This window comes from Arachis stenosperma, chromosome 8, assembly GCF_014773155.1.
Source record: "Arachis stenosperma cultivar V10309 chromosome 8, arast.V10309.gnm1.PFL2, whole genome shotgun sequence".
In the NCBI taxonomy this organism is placed as follows: Eukaryota; Viridiplantae; Streptophyta; class Magnoliopsida; order Fabales; family Fabaceae; genus Arachis; species Arachis stenosperma.
In genome coordinates this window covers 669,574-688,209 of record NC_080384.1, presented here as the reverse complement: position 1 = coordinate 688,209, position 18,636 = coordinate 669,574, and the positions used below count along the sequence as shown (strand labels likewise).

The 18,636-nt window shown below is 33.5% G+C and overlaps 2 protein-coding genes across 2 annotated transcripts; one reads left to right on the top strand and one right to left on the bottom strand.

Moving 5' to 3' along the window:
* The first annotated feature begins 273 nt into the window (after nt 1–273).
* On the top strand, nt 274–4,146 carry LOC130946829 (zinc finger protein ENHYDROUS-like). Its single transcript, XM_057875688.1, has 4 exons — nt 274–1,077; nt 1,206–1,602; nt 1,697–1,893; nt 3,146–4,146. Exons 1-4 carry the CDS (start codon nt 945–947, stop codon nt 3,796–3,798), a joined length of 1,380 nt encoding a protein of 459 aa, XP_057731671.1. The 5' UTR covers nt 274–944; the 3' UTR covers nt 3,799–4,146.
* Nucleotides 4,147–5,304: 1,158 nt separating this feature from the next.
* LOC130944408 (uncharacterized) lies at nt 5,305–6,206 on the bottom strand. Its single transcript, XM_057872725.1, has 2 exons — nt 6,061–6,206; nt 5,305–5,974 (listed from the first exon to the last, which is right to left on the bottom strand). Exons 1-2 carry the CDS (start codon nt 6,204–6,206, stop codon nt 5,305–5,307), a joined length of 816 nt encoding a protein of 271 aa, XP_057728708.1.
* Nucleotides 6,207–18,636: the final 12,430 nt, after the last annotated feature.

Sequence of the window (18,636 nt, the reverse complement as noted above, 5' to 3'; positions counted from 1 at the left end):
TTCATGGTCCAAATATTTATCACGCGTTCTTTATACTGTAGGGGACAATATTGGAATCATACTCTTAGGATGGCTAGGTGGCTATTGCGAGAAAAACCAATATGAAAGATGAGGTGATCTAAGGCCAAGTATCACGTTGATATGAGGTGATATATCCTTCTTAACTTAATATTCTCCTAAATTTTACATAAAAATAAGTTAAATAAACATTACAATTTCAAAATTAATAAATACTACTACTAGATTGATTAGAGAAGAATATTCAATAGTACAAGGTTGTAGTACAGGAAATTAGGAAAAGCACCGCGGTCTTAACAATGAAATTAACACTGGTGGTCATAGCCCATGGAAATCTGGTGTTCCAGTCATCCCTCAAATATTTCTTTTTTTACAAAGAAACTCTTCTCTCTCCCGTAGTACTTACCCATGGTTAACTGGCGCCGCTTTAGCCTAATTTTTTTAATGCATATGCAGATACCATGTTAAGTTCTTACTTTTAAGTCTTAACTCATTTTCAAATAAATAATATATTCTCTCCTTGTTTCTCTCTCTCTCTCTTCCTTTGAGGCTTGAGCCCCTACCAAACACCGCCGCCTTATAGGACCGTTGTACACAGTTCCCACCGCCCACGACTCCACCCAGAAAATGTTGAACACTTGAAAACCTGTCTCGTAGGAACCAGCAACACCTTTCTCTCTTTTCTCACCCTCCATTTCTAGGGAAAAACCAAAAGTTAACACACACCATATGATTAGATATTTTTAATTATTATCATAAGGTCTCAGTTGACCAGTGATTATAACGTAGGTGATCCTTGTGTTTCATTTCATTTCATGGAATACTAAACAGGTGAGTTTTCAGTTTTCCAGAGAAGAGAAGAGAGTACTACTTACATCTGCATATGAATGAGCCTCTGCCCTCATTCATAAATTGATTGAGCAGCTATGACGACGGAGCCACCACCAATGCCACTTTCCGGCGAGGAAGCCGCCACCTTATCGGCTTTGGACTTAGAAACAGCACCTCAACCAGCCGCACCTCCCCTAAAAAAGAAGCGAAACCTCCCTGGAATGCCAGGTACATTCAATCATTAATTAACTAATTAATACAACACCACTATCTTTTTAACTCAGATATCTTAAATTTTTAAAAAGTTTACTCCATTTTGTGTCACTTTATGAGTGCTTTTGAATAATGTTCTTCAGATCCGGATGCTGAGGTGATTGCTTTGTCGCCAAAGACGCTGTTAGCGACGAACCGTTTCGTGTGCGAGATCTGCAACAAGGGGTTCCAGAGGGACCAGAATCTCCAGCTCCACCGGCGGGGACACAACCTCCCGTGGAAGCTCCGGCAGCGTGCCACCAAGGAGGTACGAAAGAGGGTGTACGTGTGCCCCGAACCTTCGTGTGTCCACCACAATCCTTCCAGGGCGCTCGGCGACCTCACCGGCATCAAGAAGCACTTCTGCAGAAAGCACGGCGAGAAGAAGCTCAAATGCGAACGTTGCTCAAAGAAATACGCCGTTCAGTCCGATTGGAAGGCACACATGAAGACCTGCGGAACCAGAGAGTACAGATGCGGTTGCGGAACCTTGTTCTCTAGGTTTTTCTTCTTTTCAATTTCCTTCAAAATCATTGATCCTTTGATTCTTCTCTTTTCTGCTTCTAATAGTGTGTGTCTCGTGTGTTTGAAAAAGGAGGGATAGCTTTGTTACGCATAGAGCTTTTTGCGATGCGTTAGCTGAAGAGAGTGCTAAGGCTCAAACCCTAAGCACTGATGACAAGGACGGTGTTGGTGCTGGTGTGACCGCGGCTTCTTCTTCATCGCCGCCGCAGCCGCCGCTTACTCCGTCGACTTCGGTGGTGTCTCCGACTCTGTCAATTCAGAGCTCAGGTAGGTACTGTTCAATGGCTGTTTCCGAGCGTCGTTTTGCTGTTTGCACGTTCCTTTTCGTACATTCGGGTCAAATCTGTTGTCAATTTATGTTTGAAATTATTTTCATCCACATTCAATTACACGCTAGAATTTTCAAATTAATTATGAAATTTTGCTAAAGAATGTCTTAGGTGTATTATACAAAGAATTAGAATGTCACCAAAAAAATACAAAGAATTAGAATAATTTTTTTTTGCTGTATATTCAACTTATTAAAAATTTACAGAATATATATTAAAATAAGTATTGACAAATTTTATTATTTTAAAATAAAAATAAGATATATAAATTTGTTTATTATATTTTAAATCATTTATTTTTTTAAATAAAAATAACAAAATTTAATTAAAAAATTACATATTTTATTTTTATAAAATTTAATAATTTTAATATAATAAATTTTTTTAAAAAATAAAAAACGCCAAGGACAAAATTTCTTTTGAACCTGTTTGAGTATATACCCAAAATTATATTCTACAGTTGTAGCTATTTAATTATTTAATTTAAGATACTTTTAGAGGCATGACGCAGACGTCAATTAAACTCAGAGGATCCGTTTTTTGTCATTACTATAGTATATACATACTACCATGTGTTTCCATTTTATTTTATTTAATTTTTTTCCAATTGTTTTTGCTCTTGCGGACGGGGTCGTTTGGAAGCTGACAATTTAAGGCAATTTAAGCAGTAGCGAGTAGTGACAAACCCGTAATCTGGTCGTCGTCATGTGGTGGTTTTATGAAAAAGAAAATGTTAAACATTCACATTTCTCCTAATTTATTTTGAGAAGAAAAGCAAGAAAACAGTGATGAAGTACGTTCTCTTATTCTTCATTTTATTTATTTTTATTGAATAATTTAGAACTTAAAAATTACAACTCATTAATGTTTCTTTTCTTTCCATTTCATCTCACCTTTTTTCCACCCATCCTAACATATGGATATATAGTAACACCTTGATTTTCCAGTGTGGAGTTAGGCCATTGTCTCCAAATTTAATAACAGACATAAGTGATCGAGATACTGAAGTTAAAGTAGTACCAGATATTTCCATTTATCAATGGGCTTGTTGTCTTGGTTTTTAGTACTCATATTTAGGGAAACGATGATTGTATTATTTTTGTGTATATCTGTTTTCTATAATGATTTTTAATATTAAAAGTAAAAAAAGACAAGTGATGCATATAACATTTTTTTCGCTTTGGCATCAGAAATTCCGGAAAATGCGACGAGGCTGTCACCGCCAACAACGTGTGTTGCGAAAGCTGTGACAACTAGCACTGTTCTTGCAACTGTGTTGGCATCCTCAGCCGGAGCAGCAGCACCATCAACCACCTCATTCCCCAACGTCACGGCAGCCACGTCACTCTCCCTCTCCGTGCCACTCTATCTCTCCAACAACGTTAACGACCCTCGCCATCACTACACTGCATGTCCACAGCCATCAACAACAGCTGCACTGTCTGCCACCGCATTGCTCCAGAAGGCAGCTCAAATGGGTGCAGCTTCTTCCAACACGTCGCTTCTTCGAGGTTTAGGCTTAGCCACGTCATCTACGGGATATCATCCTCAAGACGAGAGCGGCATTGACAACCCAATAATGCAATGGAACATGAGCAGCCATGTGAAGCAAGAGAATCCGAGTTTGGCAGATCATAACCTTGGGCTTGGACTTCCATGTGGGGATCCGGGTTTTGCAGATGTGATGATGGGGTCCCCTCCCATGACCCGGGATCTTCTTGGTCTTGGAATCGGTGGCAATGGCGGTGATAATGTTAGCAGGGGTGGTCTTTCTGCTTTATTAACCTCTTTTGGAGGGAACTTCGATTCATCTGGAGATGCAGGTGGAGTTCGCCACCAGTAGAATATGTTGATGTGGCTCGCCGCGCTTTTTTTGGTGACGAGAAATCAACTCTACTCTTGTATATCCTTTGAGCTTTCCCAGTCAGAAAAATGACGGGTAAAGACAAAAAGTCACACTTATATTAATCTCACGTCACATGTAGTATACAAACCTCTTTTTCGGGATATAATTATTGTATGCCCCAAGTGTTTTGTACTTTTGTCTTTCTCTGTAATGAGTGTTTAAATTTGGTAGATCAACGGACAATTAAAATTGTAGAAAAATGATGAAATATGACATGGGATAATGTAGAACTGAGCTACTGTAACTATACGCCTTACATGAAGGAAAATATTTTGTACATACGAAGGTAAGATTCCCTTAGTAGTTAGTTCATCTTTGGAGAAGTGTTCAACTTCAAATCTCATTTCTCAGAAGATTACTGCTCGCCAAGAATTGCAGTTGTTTTATTCTATATATTTTGTATCTTCTAATACAACCCTTAGTCAAACAATGTGTTACGTGAATGTTTTTATTTAGAAAAGATATTTATGCTCCTTTTTGTATTTAACACTTATGAGTATACACTATACAATATGTTCAAACAATTTGAAAATGTAATTTAAAAACATAGTACTAGATAAAAAGCAAAAGAAAAGATAAGTAAAATCATTTTTAACATGAAAATGGGAAACAAGTCTGAAGAGGAGGGCGGGTTCAAACTTCCAAGTTCAAACTCGGAGTGTTGGCATCATTATTGCTTCGGGAATGGATTTATGAGAGAGTGGATGGCGGTGGCGGTAGTCAATTGTGGGGCGTATATGTGTGTACGTGAATTCGACTTAGCTTAAGGGGGGTCCTGCTTCCCTTCCTACTCCGTCTTTTTAATATTCAATGTACGTATAGCTGGCGTGTGGTGACCACCAAGGCACCAATTGTGTGGAAAATCTACCCAGGTTAATTTTTTTTTTTTTCCACGTTCCTTCAAATCTTAATCGATTTTAAAGTTCTAATATCAGTAGCCACCAGAAAAACAAAAAGTTCTGATACCAGTGTATCGGTAAGAATTGAAGGCTAATGCTTACAGAGTTACAGTAACGTCCCCCAAAGCAGAGTATTCGTTACAGCTTAGACTATCTCCGGTAGAAAACTCATTCCAATTTCTGTTTGTGGTCGACCTATCATAAAAAATAACTCCACATCAGTTTTTGCGTTATAAACAATAAATAGAAACTTAAAACATCTTTCTCTTCTCCATTAAGAGAAACTAACTTTAGTCCTTATTGTGATCCCACTTAATTAATTAATTAAAATACTTAAAATAAATATAATTAATTTTTTTAATAATATAATTTAAATTTGTAAATTTAAAAATAATTCGCTATTAAAAGATATTAATATTAAATAAATTCATATATAACAATAATACACAATATATAATTCGGGATTACACTAATTTATAAAATTACTTAATACAAAGAAAAATATAATTAAGCTCTATAGTTGACGATAAGCATTGTGAAATTGTCATATGTGTTCAATTAAGTCCTCTTTCAATTGTCTATGCTGCTGTCTATTTCGAAGTTGGGCATTTCTTTGAAGAAATTGATGGTATGGTGCTAAATCTTCTTCTCCCAACTGAGGTTGTGATAAGGCATTTTTGACATCATCATACTCTAAGCCTTGAGCAAAATTTCCTGCATAAGTGTCTCTTTCATCCTCAACAATCATATTATGCAATATAATACAAGCTCTCATTATGTTGGCAAGTTTTTTCTTTTTCCAAAAGCGAGCTGGACCACGTACAATTGCAAAGCGTGCTTGCAACACTCTGAATGCTTGCTCCACATCTTTTCTTTGCCCTTCTTGGTATTGTGCAAATAACTTGCGTTTCTCCCCTTGTGGCTTTGAGATTGATTTGACAAATGTGACCCATTTAGGATAAATACCGTCTGCTAAATAGTATCCCATAGTATAATTGTTACCATTAATAGTATAATTTACCTCCAGAGCACGGTCATTTAGAATATCATCGAACACTGGAGAACGGTGTAACACGTTGATATCATTATTTGAAGCAGAAACTCCAAAGAACGCATGCCATATCCAAAGGTATGAAGATGCTACAACCTCAAGTACTATGGTTGCAACCCCACGATAACCACTTATGTACATACCTTTCCACGCCTTTGGACAACTTTTTCATTGCCAATGCATGCAGTCAATACTACCCAACATGCCAGGAAAGCCACGACCCTCCGCCATTTGTAGCAGGCGTCGAACGTTATTTGGATTTGGTTTTCGCAAGTATTCATCCTCGAACACCGAAATGACACCTTCAACAAATTTTTCAAGCATTCAATTGTAGTGCTCTCGCGTATCCGCACATAATCATCAACAGCATCAGCTGCTACGCCATATGCTAACATCCGTATCGCAGCGGTACATTCTTAGAGTGGTGACAAGCTTCTTCTTCCTGTTGCATCAACTCTTTGTTGGAAATACAGATAGACGTTTGAGAGAGCGTTTACTACCCGAAGGAACACATGTCTTCTCATTCGAAATCTCCGTCGAAAAATGTCAGCATTATACACCGGTTCATCTGCAAAGTAATCTTGAAAAAGGTGATCATGTCCTGCTTCTCGATCTCTGTTGATCCATCTACGAGGAGTTGGAATAGAGCTTCTATCGATATTTTCTTCTTCTTCTTCTTAATCTTCAAGTAAACAGTTATCGATTCAATTATCTATGAGTGTGTTATCTTGCCGTCTTTTTTTGCCATACAAAGCCTCATCCTCTTTTCAATGCCAGTGTTGAATACTATCTTGCCTCCGATCTTCAATATCATCATCATTGAGGTCGTTAGCATCTAATCCACGAGGGTTGGCAAATTCTAAATATTGCGAATTTGGACTAGATTGTATAGGAGTATGAGAGGATGGGTTAGAAGAGCCATCAACACCATATGAGTTATGTCTGGATGCACTGAATTGAGTTGAAAACGGCAAAGAAGTTGGAGTAACATTTCCGATAGAGGGGTTAAATATGGATGAAAATGGAAAATGTAGTGTTTGTGAATTTTGATTTTGCAGTTGGAATATAAGAAATTGATTATTATAAGGAGCTTGAAAATTGAAATTAGAAAGATTTTGTGAATTTGGATTTGAAATGTATTTGGTAATGTGAAGTTTTGATTTGAAACTTGAGAGTTTGCGGTTTTAGATTGTTGGGTATTTGGAATTTGAGAAAAATTTTGTAAGTAATTGAAGAAAGAGTTGAGTTGGTTTGGATCTATTCTTTTGAACAAAAATTAATATTAGCAGAACTTTAATTTTGTAAACTTGGAAGAAGATGAAGAAGAGTAGTAGAAAGTGTGAGAATAGAAGTGTATCTAAGTAGTATATATAGAATAACAAAATATTAATTTGTTAATGATAACGGTAATATAGTAACAGCAAGTTTCCAACGGCTAATTTTACAACGGCTAGTTTTACAACGGCTAATTTAATATAATAATATAATTAATATTTAATATTAATTTAATTACTTATATTAATTATGATTTAAATAATTAATATAAATTATTAATTAAATAGAATTATAATTAATTATTATAATTATTAAGTGCCACATGTTAGAATATCATTGATTAAAATAAAAACAAATCAAGTCCCTTTAAGCAAGACTTTGCTTGTTTTAAAAAATGTATTGAGACTCATATTTATGTTGCTCCAATAATTAGTTTTCATTTTTTTGTCAAATAAACAGTAAATAGGTCCTTCATTTGTTCACCTCATTTGTTCACCGTTAGAGATGTTCTTACAAGTTCCTTGGATACGGTACATGTTTAATGTTTACAATAACTTTGAGGCTAAGTTTTTAAAAAAATGCTATTGGTACAACCATCAAAATATATATATATATATATATATATATATATATATATATATATATATATATATAAATTTATTTTTAATGTGTATTTATATTTCGACATGTAACTTTGAGGCTAAGTTTTTTAAAAAATGCTATTGGTACAACCATCAATAAATATATATATATATATATATATATATATATATATATATATATTAAATTTATTTTTAATGTGTATATATTTTCGATATGTAGTCATTCAAATAAAGGCGTTTGAAATGTCTTTTTTAAAGATGTATTATAATAATTAAAATTTAATACATATAATCGATTAAATCGTGTGTTATTTTTGTCAAAATTAGTCCAGACAAATTAATTTGACCGAAAAAATAGTAAATCAAATTTTGAACGGTCTAAATTAATATTATTTTTTATAAAAGATGATTATAATACCCTTATTATAAAAAATAACATATATATATATATATATATATATATATATATATATATATATATATATATATATTAAAAACTCTAAATCCTAACTCTATAAAGTTACGACGATAGAAAAGTAAATCACTAGAATTTAGAATTTTTAAAATTAATATATATAATAGGAGTACTTTAGTCATTTTTTATAATAAGGATATTATTGTAATCATTTTTTATGAAAAATAATATTAATTTAGACCAGTTTAAGATTTGATTCATTATTTTTTTAGTTAAATTAATTTATTTGGCCTAATTATAACAAAAATAGTACCGTTTAATCAATTATATATGTTAAATTTTAATTATTAAAAAATATTTTAAAAAAAAAGACATTTTAAATATTTTTATCTGAATAGTTTCTATTTTATATTAATAGTTGATTTTAATAACTGATTTTAGTATATACATAAAATATTTATATATTTTTATATGGATTAAAATAGTGTGTTATCGCCGATTATTCTAGTCGTTCGAATTTTTTTCTAATATGGAGCTAATTTTTATTATAAATTGTAAATTAGCAAATTGTTCCCAATGATTTGTTTGTTGACATGATGTAAAAGAAATTTCGACAGTTCGATTTTATGATGCCCAAAATGGAGGGGGACAAAATTGGGAGGGTCTAAGTTATGGTTTGATGTTTTTTTTAGATAATAAAATTGCAAATTGCTGGGTTTCATTTAAATTGATGCAAAAATATTTTAAAAGCCAAATAGAAAATGAGTGTCCTACTTAGAGATGGGAATTTTTATAGGGGTGAGACGCTTCTCTCGTTCTCCATTTCATTTAGTAAAATATCCTTTTTTTTTCATTTTCGTCATGAGTTTTCTTTTTTTTTTTTCTTTAGTTGTTTGCAGAAGAGGCAGATATTCATAGATATTTATTGATATTATTAAATTTTATTTAAAAAAATTAATATAATTATAATAAAATTTTATACAATTCAATAAAATATATCAAATCAAATACAATTTAACACAAAATTAACATAATAATACACATTAAACTTTTAACATATAAATTAAAATAAAATAAATTAAAGTTACTTACACAACTTTTATATATATGAATATTTAAGTAAATTTTCTTTTGCAAAAATTTCACTGGTCCTATGAGGCGGGTACCTCAATTCCCACCTCTGTCTTCATTTATTTGCGGAGGCGGATTGTCGTCCTTATAGAGATTTTGTAGGTCTCTGTTAACCTCTTCGTCGTGAATAATTTTTGCGGGTGCAAATTTTTTTGCTATCCCTACTTCTATTTGTGGAATCTATAAATATGCAGTGTGTTTTTACCAATTGTGCATTTTTCTATTTCATCTTCACCTCGCTCTTTCTTTCTTCTAATAACAGAAGAGAATGGGTGAAAGTAACAGTGAGAAAAATACTACAAGAAAAACGTTGAATACCGTCAGAATTTTCATCGGATTTTCCGGTAAAAAGGAAGAAAAATTCGTCGCCATAAAAGGTTTCGAAAGATATTTTCCGTCGCTAAAGCTGATGGTAATTATTGGCGCGAAAATATAACTCACTGGTGCCAATGTTACAGTTGGATTTTCCGCGGGTATCACAGTTTAATGAAATGCGTCGTTTTAGTGATTTACAGTCGGAAAAATCCAACGGTAAAATTGGATTAAAATTCAAATGCGAAACCCTTTCCCCTCAGTTGTGCGAATGCTCCATCTCTTCTCTCTCTCTCTTCTCATCTTCTCTCTGCCTCGCCATTGAACTATCACCGTCGCCACTGCCGGGGGTACCCACTGAAGTCGCTGCTACACGTCGTTGTTGATTCTGCTACTGCTGCTATCCTTGCCGTATTTTTCGCCGTGATTTTTGTTCACGTCGCCGTCACTGCCACCTCTGTCACCACCATGTTAAAGAGACCATGCAGCCACTATCATTGGATTTATTGGTTATATGGTTATCTTATTTTTACATATTAATTTGTGGCTTTAACATTTTGTTAAAATTTTTGTTAAATTAGTGGTTAAATTTGTTTAATGAAGTGTGCGCTTAGAATTTGTTATGTTAATTTAATCGATATCAAAATTAAATAATGTTAAAGTAGGTTAAGTAAGGTGAGATTAAGAGCGATTGTATTATTGGAAGATTTTAGTTGAGTTTAGTGAATGGGTTTCTTTCAATTACATTAAACTTATGGTACTTATTTTTGTCATGTCTCTTGTTAGTTTTGTGAAATTAGAGTTAAATTTTAATTAATTAGAATAATGAGTTTTACTTATTCTTTTAAATTAGTTTTTGAATTAGTTTTAACTTGTGAATTTAATACGTTGTCCTTTTTATTAAGACGGTATTATTTTCTCTAAGATCAATTGGAGTTTTCTTTTTTCATTGTTTATGCAGTAATATTTCAGGTTGATTTTCTATCTTTGAATATAATGAATTATTAAATTTTATTGAACTTACTTTTTCTAGGATAGAGTTTTAGGATAGAAGTGGGAGAAGGTCGCGTAGTGGCACCTTCACAAAACCCTTGTTTGCTGAAAAATTGTGGAGTAAGTGGTTGCGCACTAGAACAGTTAGAATTTGATGTTTTATTGAATGCGTGTATGTTATAATTTATGCCAGCAGCTGTTTTCTCTGTGAAAGTTGTTATATTTATCTGATGGATGTCTTTGAATTAAGAAGAAGTTCTGCCGAATTGTCGTTTAAATTGTTTAAAATATGTTTGGTTTGTCAGAAAATGATAGTTGTATTTGGCGGGAGATTCTAATTATAGGGTACACTCTACGGAATTTTCTAAAAAAAATTAATAATTTATGTTGTTCGTTGAATTTTAGGGTATGTATTTCAATATGATTCTAAGTCATCATCTATGGATGTATGATAGGGATAACGGTGGACGGGGGGTTTAAAACCTGAATTCTTTAAGGGGGTTGACGCATTTGTTGCATATGTCTTCAGTATGGAACCGTTTAGATCTAAAGGAAATTAAAATCTAGGTGTCCGTGTCAAAAGTGGTGACTGATTAAGTGGTTAGGACTTGCAGACATAATGCCTCACCTCTACTGTAATGGATTCAAGGATGTGTATTGGATGTGGACGGAACATGACGAAGTAGATGAGTAGGGAATTAACCAGTCTGCCTCGAATTTGATGTTGATCAATGAGGGTTCGGGTGGTGAGAGAACTAAACATGGAAGAAATGATTTGGGAGGGTAACCAAGAGAGACACAACGAGATGATATTTGATGCAAGAGGTATTACGGAATTGGAAGAGGTTGAACAAGAACCTAACTTTGAAGGAAAGAGATTTTTATCATGTGTTAGAATCTGCTGCGAGACCTTTGTTTGAGGGGTGCATTCATTCAGTGTTGTCTGCACGTGTTAGAATGATGAGTATTAAGTCAGAGTCAAATCATACTCAATAGGCTTTTGATAAGTGGGACACTCTTTGCAACAAACTGGTACTTGTCGGGACTACTAGCATCCCCTGAAACCACTACGAAGCAAATAAGCTAGTTTCGAAATTGGATCTAAATTCGGTGAAAATTGATTGAATGGTTGTATGCTATATTACAATAGGGATGCCAACCTAACTAAATGCAAATTTTGTAAATCACCGAGGTTCCAAGTCGAGAGAGAACAGATTAGTAAATGTCAGTTAAAGAGAGTTCCAATGAAACGGATGCACTAGTTACTCTTAATCCTTATGCTGAAATGATTGTATTCATCGATGAGTTCGGCCTATCACATGATCTGACATAGCAACAACAAGAGAGATGATGGAATCATGACGCATCTGTTACACGGAGAAGCCTGGAAGCATTTTATCGGGTCTATCCTACATTTGCGAGCAAGCCTAGAAACGTTAGACTAGCTTTTTGCTCTGACGGGTTCGCACCAAATTCCAATTTCGGTATCGCGTACCCATGTTAGCTTGTAGTCATGACACCTTATACCTTGAATCCTGAAAAATGCATGAAGGACACATACATGTTCCTAACTTGCATCATACTTGGTCACAGCAATCCAAAGGTCAAAAATAGATGTCTTTTTCTAGCACTTGGTGGATGAGTTAAAAGAGTTGTGGATTCATGGCATAGAAATGTATGATATTTTGACGAAGACAAACTTTCAATTGCATGCTACATTGATGTGGACCATTAACAACTTTTTTGTATACAAGATGTTGTCAGGTTGGTCCATTCAGGCAGAATGACATGTCCCATTGGTACTGAAGATACAAAGACATTTTGGTTAATGAATGGCAGTAAGAATTTGTGGTTTGATTGCCATCAAAGATTCTTCGATATGGATCATCCTTTTCAGCGCAACAAAGACTCATTCAAAAAGAATACAACTGAACAACAAGAGGCATCTGTGAGGTTAAATGGTAGGCAAGTTTGGCATCATGTTAGTAGAATCCCAAGGATTGTCGATAACGGGGCAAGTTTGAGACCATTGGGATATGGTAAGAAGTATAATTGGACTAAACAGAGTATATTTTAGGAGTTGCATTATTGAAAAGACAATTTGGTTCGATATTGTCTTGATGTGATGCATATTAAAAAAACGTGTTTGATAATATCATGCAAACAATAATGGACGATGAGCAAACAAAGGATAATGGTAAGACTATGTTAGACTTGGTGGACATTTGCAAGCGGCCAGATTTGAACTTAAAGAGATTTGATAACGAGCAGTGGAATAAACCAAAGGCGATGTTCGCTCCAATGAAGGACCAGAGATAAAATGTTTTTAAGTGGATTAGAGGATTAAGGTTTTCTGATGGTTATGCCTCTAACTTGAGCAGGTATGAAAAACTTCTTACAGGGTAGGCTTGCTGAGTTGAAGAGTCATGATTGTCACGTCTTCATGAAGTCTTTGCTTTCTATCGTGTTCAAAGAACTTCCAACCAATATCTGGAAACCCCTCATAGAAATAAGTGAGTTCTTTAGGGAGTTATGTGCTATGAAACTTAGCATTAATGATCTCACAGTCATGGACAAGAACATTCCCATCATACTTTGTAAGCTAGAGAAGATATCTCCTCCATCTTTTATTGAACTAATACTATGTGGGTCGGTCCAATTTTGGTGGATGTACTCATTTTTGAGAGGATGATTGATTCATTCAAGCGCACTATGAAGAAAAGAGCTCGAATTGAGGGCAACATCTGTATTTTGCTAAGGAAATATCTGCATTTTGCTTATTCTATTTCACCCTCATATTGAGTCACGTAGAACAAGGGTTGTAAGGAACGATGAGAAGGAAGAATCCTCGTCAAGTGGAACAACATATCCAATCTTTGTTTCAGAAGGAGCTGCAATGGGTGCGGGCAGTGACTACTGGTTAGAGCAAAAGGAAATCGATGCCGCACATCCGCATGTGTTGCTTAACTGTGACTAGATTTCACCCTACCTCATGTGAGTTTGTTCGTAAATATTGCAATCAGTAAGATACTAACTTTTTAACCTAATCAAAACTTCTTTATCTTATACTATCATATAGGTTATTCCAAGAGGCAAATCTTGGTACCTCATTGAGTAATTTTCCATGTTGGTTTAGAAAATAGGTTAGCGTACATCTAGCTGACACAACAGATTCGAAACTAGTTGTATTTAGTTGGGACCCAATGAATAAGGTCACTACCTATCCGATATACAATGTTAATGGATATTGGTTCCATTCTTTACAGTGTTCGATTGGAAAGAAAATAGATAACACCAGAGTTTGTGTTTGTGGGAATTTAGGCGGTAGTCATTCTGATTGGTTTGTTGTATTGCACAACATAGTTGAATTAGAGTATTTCTGTCACACTACGTACAAGGTGTGTGTGTGTGTTTAAATGTGAATGGTATGATCCAAGTTCGCGAAAAAGAACACGAAAGCATAAGGACTACGATATTACTAAAGTTAATGTAACTAAGAAATATAGGCACTACGATCATTTTATTCTACCTCAAAATGCATGACAGGTATACTATTTGTCTTATCCGGGTTCATGAAAGTTTAGCTGGGTGGTTGTTGTTAAGACTAAGCCAAGAGGCTACATCGAGTCTGATGATAGGACAGAGGGTCAAGAACCTTACCAGATTGATAAACCAACTCTTTCAAAAATAGTGGTTGATACCAGTGAGCTGATCACCCTTAGGTCGGCTATTATGGAGGATGACATTATTGACCTTGGAATAGATGACGACGTACTACCACTAGAGGGCGATGATCTTCAAGAAGAAAATAGGGTCGATGGCGATGAAGAAGAGGAAGACGAGTTTGATGATCAGGAAACTACCTCGGAAGAAGAGGATGGTGAACTAGAAGAAGAAGATGATGAATCTGAATAAGGTTAATATAGATATAGTTCTATGATATGTATTTCTTTATCGAACTTTGAGAAGAATGTAATATAATTAATATTATTTCATATATTTCAATTACCATGATTCCGTATTTTTAATCTGTATATTTGATATTTCACATCAGTTTAAAATACTATTTCAATTATTAATTATCAGGGTACATTATAAATGGACGAAAAAAATTATTAAAAAAATAAAAAAGATTACCGTCAGAATTACCATGGGAATATACTGACGGTAACAACCCAATCAATTTTTTCAAAAAAAAATTAAAAAAATTTCCATCGGTATTACCGTCGAATTAATCTACTAGTAAAAAATTTCTCATGTTAACGTTCAATAGACTCTGTTTTCTTAGTATCTATATTTTGTCACTAAATCTGACGAAAATTACCTTTAGACGCAAAAGTCAGCTGGTTTTACCATAAATGTTTATTCTGTCTGATAAATACCGACGTAAAATCCGACGATAAACGTTTTACCATTGGATTTTATCATTTTTTAGAGGATACTTCCGACAGTACTCAATAATTTTTTTGGTAGTGAAAAATAAAATGGATAATAGAATTATGTTAAGAATATATTATCGTGGATAGATTTTATTGCAAACACATGAGGGAGAAAGATTTGGTTGTGAGAATTTATCTGATCTTGTTATTCATTTGATATTATCATTTGAAAAACTAAAAAGTGTGATTTGTGAAAGGATAGATCCTCAGATATTGAAGAAAGTGCCGTCATGTATTTTGTACGAGTATCATATATTAATGTTTGGTGAATTTGTTCAATTTTTCAAACGAAGTATGTACCCGATGAAGCGAGTATACAAGAGATGTTTAATTTTCTGTCTATTATCAAACTCGATCACAAGTGTCATTCATCAATCTGTATATTGAATTCGAACAATCTTAAGTCGATCGAAATATTAAATGAGAAGATTATAATAATGATAGTGAAGAGGAGTTTGAAAATAACTATGCAATTGTTGATCCAAATGAAGACGAGGACCAAGTTGATGGCATTATAAAAGCAGATGTAGCAAAGTAGCAAATATACTAGCAAACTAGCATTCATTTGAAGAGCCATATTTCATGCATGCATTGGATCTAAAGATCATACATACACTAAAGTTTCCTAAATATTTGAATGTAAATATATATATATAATTTAGATATTATGATAGATTAATATTATAGATTTAGTTAAGTTTCATATAATACAATATAGTTAATATTAAGTTTGTTATGCAGTTACTTGACTATCATGACAAGGATGAAAATTGTGTATTTATATTATAGATTAATATGATTTGTAGAATTGGTAGATTAATATGATTTGTATTTATATTAGTTCTAATTTCTAACAAAAATTAATAATATTAAAAAAAGAAAAATATAATTATAATTTTTAGTAACATACTAATATTATCATTATAATTACCTCAAAAATAAAATTCTAATTCTTATCACATACTATTAGATGTATGATTAGTAGCAAGTTAAAGTTAGTTAGAAATTAAAATTAGTTGTATCAATTAGTTAGAATTAAGGCTCAATTAGTCACAGGTTTGATCAACTTCATTATAGTGCATGTATATAAATCTTGAATTGGGAAGTTCAATAATAGATTTTACTTTTCCCTTCTTTCTGTTCAATATGGTATCAGAAGCAAAACCTTCTTGAAGTTAATAATTAATTTAACATTAACATATAAAATTAATAAAAATAATGTAATTAATAAAATAGTATAACTAATTTTACATAAAAAATAATATAATTAATAAAATTATAAAAATATATAATTTTTATTAACATATAATAAATAATATTACAATAATTAATTAATTATCTAAAAAATACTAAATCTATATTTCGAAAAAAGCCACCACCGCACCCCAAAAATCCTAAATCTCACATCCACTAAAAATTACATAATTTATAAATACTAAATTATAATATTTAATAATACCAAATATAATTTAGCTTCTAACAATAACTAATAAAATTCAAAAATATCTCAATTATAATTCTAGTTTTTGTGATCATGCTAATAAATTAACATCAAACTTACCCAAAAATTTTTTTTATGTAATTTCTCTAATAACATACACGATAACTCATAACATTAACATAAACAAATTCTTACTAATACATATTATTTAAACACAATATATTATAATATTATCATTTAAGCAACATAAACATGATTAATCTATAATATTATTACTTTTATTATTATTGAAAAACTAAATTAAAAAATAATCATGCAATATAATTAAGACAATTAAAATAATAAATAATGTATTTTTGAAGACAATCAACATCTTAAATTTTAAGACACTAAAACTTAGGTTTGTTGATGATGAGGGAGACATTGATTGGAAGAGAGAATTCTTTTTCTCTAATTTATTGGTTTTATAAGCAAAGAGTGAAAAGAGTTTTGAGTGAGTGAGTGTGAATCAAATAATGATCAATGATAGGTGAAAGGAGATATTTACTAAAAAAAAATGAAGTAGTGGATGGACCAGAAGCATGTGTTAGGTAGGAGTGAAATCGGACCCTTCGATTTATATACTCTAGATGGACCGTTTGATTTGTGTCTTTTCAAAATTTTTTATACTGCTGTATTATATTCCTTAGTCTAATAATCATGCAAAACATAAAGTCCTCCTTGATATTAAAATTAAATTTGAACAATGATTATTTTAAAGAAAACAATATTATAAAATGACATAGATAGTAAAAAAAAAATAAGTTGACACTATAAAATCTTAGTCAAATTAGATAAGTTAATTAGTTGTAATTTTTGACTTAGACAAAAAATATTTTGCTAGAAAACTACATATTGTAAAGTTGAATAAAGAAGTTAAATTCAATTTGCCATGCAACTTAATAAAATTGAATAAGATGGTAATATTCAAGTTAATATTATCAATTCTGTTACGTTACCAAAACAGATTCTGCCAATTCTTGCTAATTTTTAATGGGCTGGACCAAAAAATCCAATATCCTAAAAAATTCACATTCTCAATTACTCAAGATAAATCCTATTGTATCCAATTTATCAATGTAAACCTAATTTACACACAAGATTACCGTGCATCCTATTTCCTCCAACCTCTCCAATTTTAGCGCTGTTCAAAACCTTCCTGCCTGTGGTCAGTGCCGCTGTCAACCGAGGTCAACGCCGTTGGAACACCGGTCATCGACCCAAACAGGGGCGCTTCAAAGGCACAACTGCGCCACGAAGACCCACGAAGATGCATTGACTCCTCAATTCGCTCCGCAACAACCCACGCCACTGTTGGAGACCCACCCTGCGCCGCCGGTTCTGCTACATGTCACCGTCGGTCCTGCATTCACTCCTCATCTTACTCCGCCACATCGCACACCAGCACGGACATACTCCTCATATAGGTTTAGGACCTATGTATTCAATTACTACTTAGAGTCGGTTTGAGGATGGTGCGCTGTACTTAAACTTAGCTGAGTTCCAAACGCTCGTTGGAAAGCTCCCCAGAATCTTGAAGTGAAACAAGGATCTCTGTCTGAAATTATGGTGGTAGGAACACCATGCAACCTTACAATTTTCTTGATATACAAGCGCACTGGTTCCTCCAAGGTATAATTCATTCGAACGGGGAAAAAGTGAGCCGACTTGGTCAGTCGATCCACAATCACCCAAACTGCATCAAACCCTGCTCGAGTTTTAGGCAACCCTGACACGAAATCTATTGCGATGCTTTCCCACTTTTATTTTCTAAAGGTTGAAGGGTTTCAAATGGTCTCTAGTGTTTAATTTTGATTTTCTGACACATTAAGCACTTAGATACGTGCAATGCTACATCATTCTTCATCTCCGGCCACCAGAACATTGACTTTAGATTGTGGTACATTTTAGTACTTCCTGGATGGATAGAAAACTCACTTCGGTAAGCTTCCATTAACACGTCTTGTCTCAAACTTCCCACGTTCGGTATACAGATCCTTCCCTTATACTTCCACATTCCTTCTTTGTCTTGTGTGACTTCCTTAGGTTTCTTTTGTTCAACTCTCTGAAGTAATTTCCGCATCTCCTGATCATTCAGTTGAGCTTTCTAAATCTCAGCCTTAAAGTCACTCGAGACGTGCAACTAACTCAAACATACTCCACTTGCTACTTCCCTTA

Excerpts from the sequence above, each read along its gene's own strand:
- LOC130944408 (XM_057872725.1), bottom strand. The coding sequence starts at position 6,206 with ATGTTAGCATATGGCGTAGCAGCTGATGCTGTTGATGATTATGTGCGG. Across the intron at positions 5,975-6,060 it reads GAAAACCAAATCCAAATAAC|TTGTCCAAAGGCGTGGAAAG; the intron begins GTTCGACGCCTG and ends GCAATGAAAAAG.
- LOC130946829 (XM_057875688.1), top strand. The coding sequence starts at position 945 with ATGACGACGGAGCCACCACCAATGCCACTTTCCGGCGAGGAAGCCGCC. Across the intron at positions 1,603-1,696 it reads TGCGGAACCTTGTTCTCTAG|GAGGGATAGCTTTGTTACGC; the intron begins GTTTTTCTTCTT and ends TGTTTGAAAAAG. Across the intron at positions 1,894-3,145 it reads TCTGTCAATTCAGAGCTCAG|AAATTCCGGAAAATGCGACG; the intron begins GTAGGTACTGTT and ends CTTTGGCATCAG.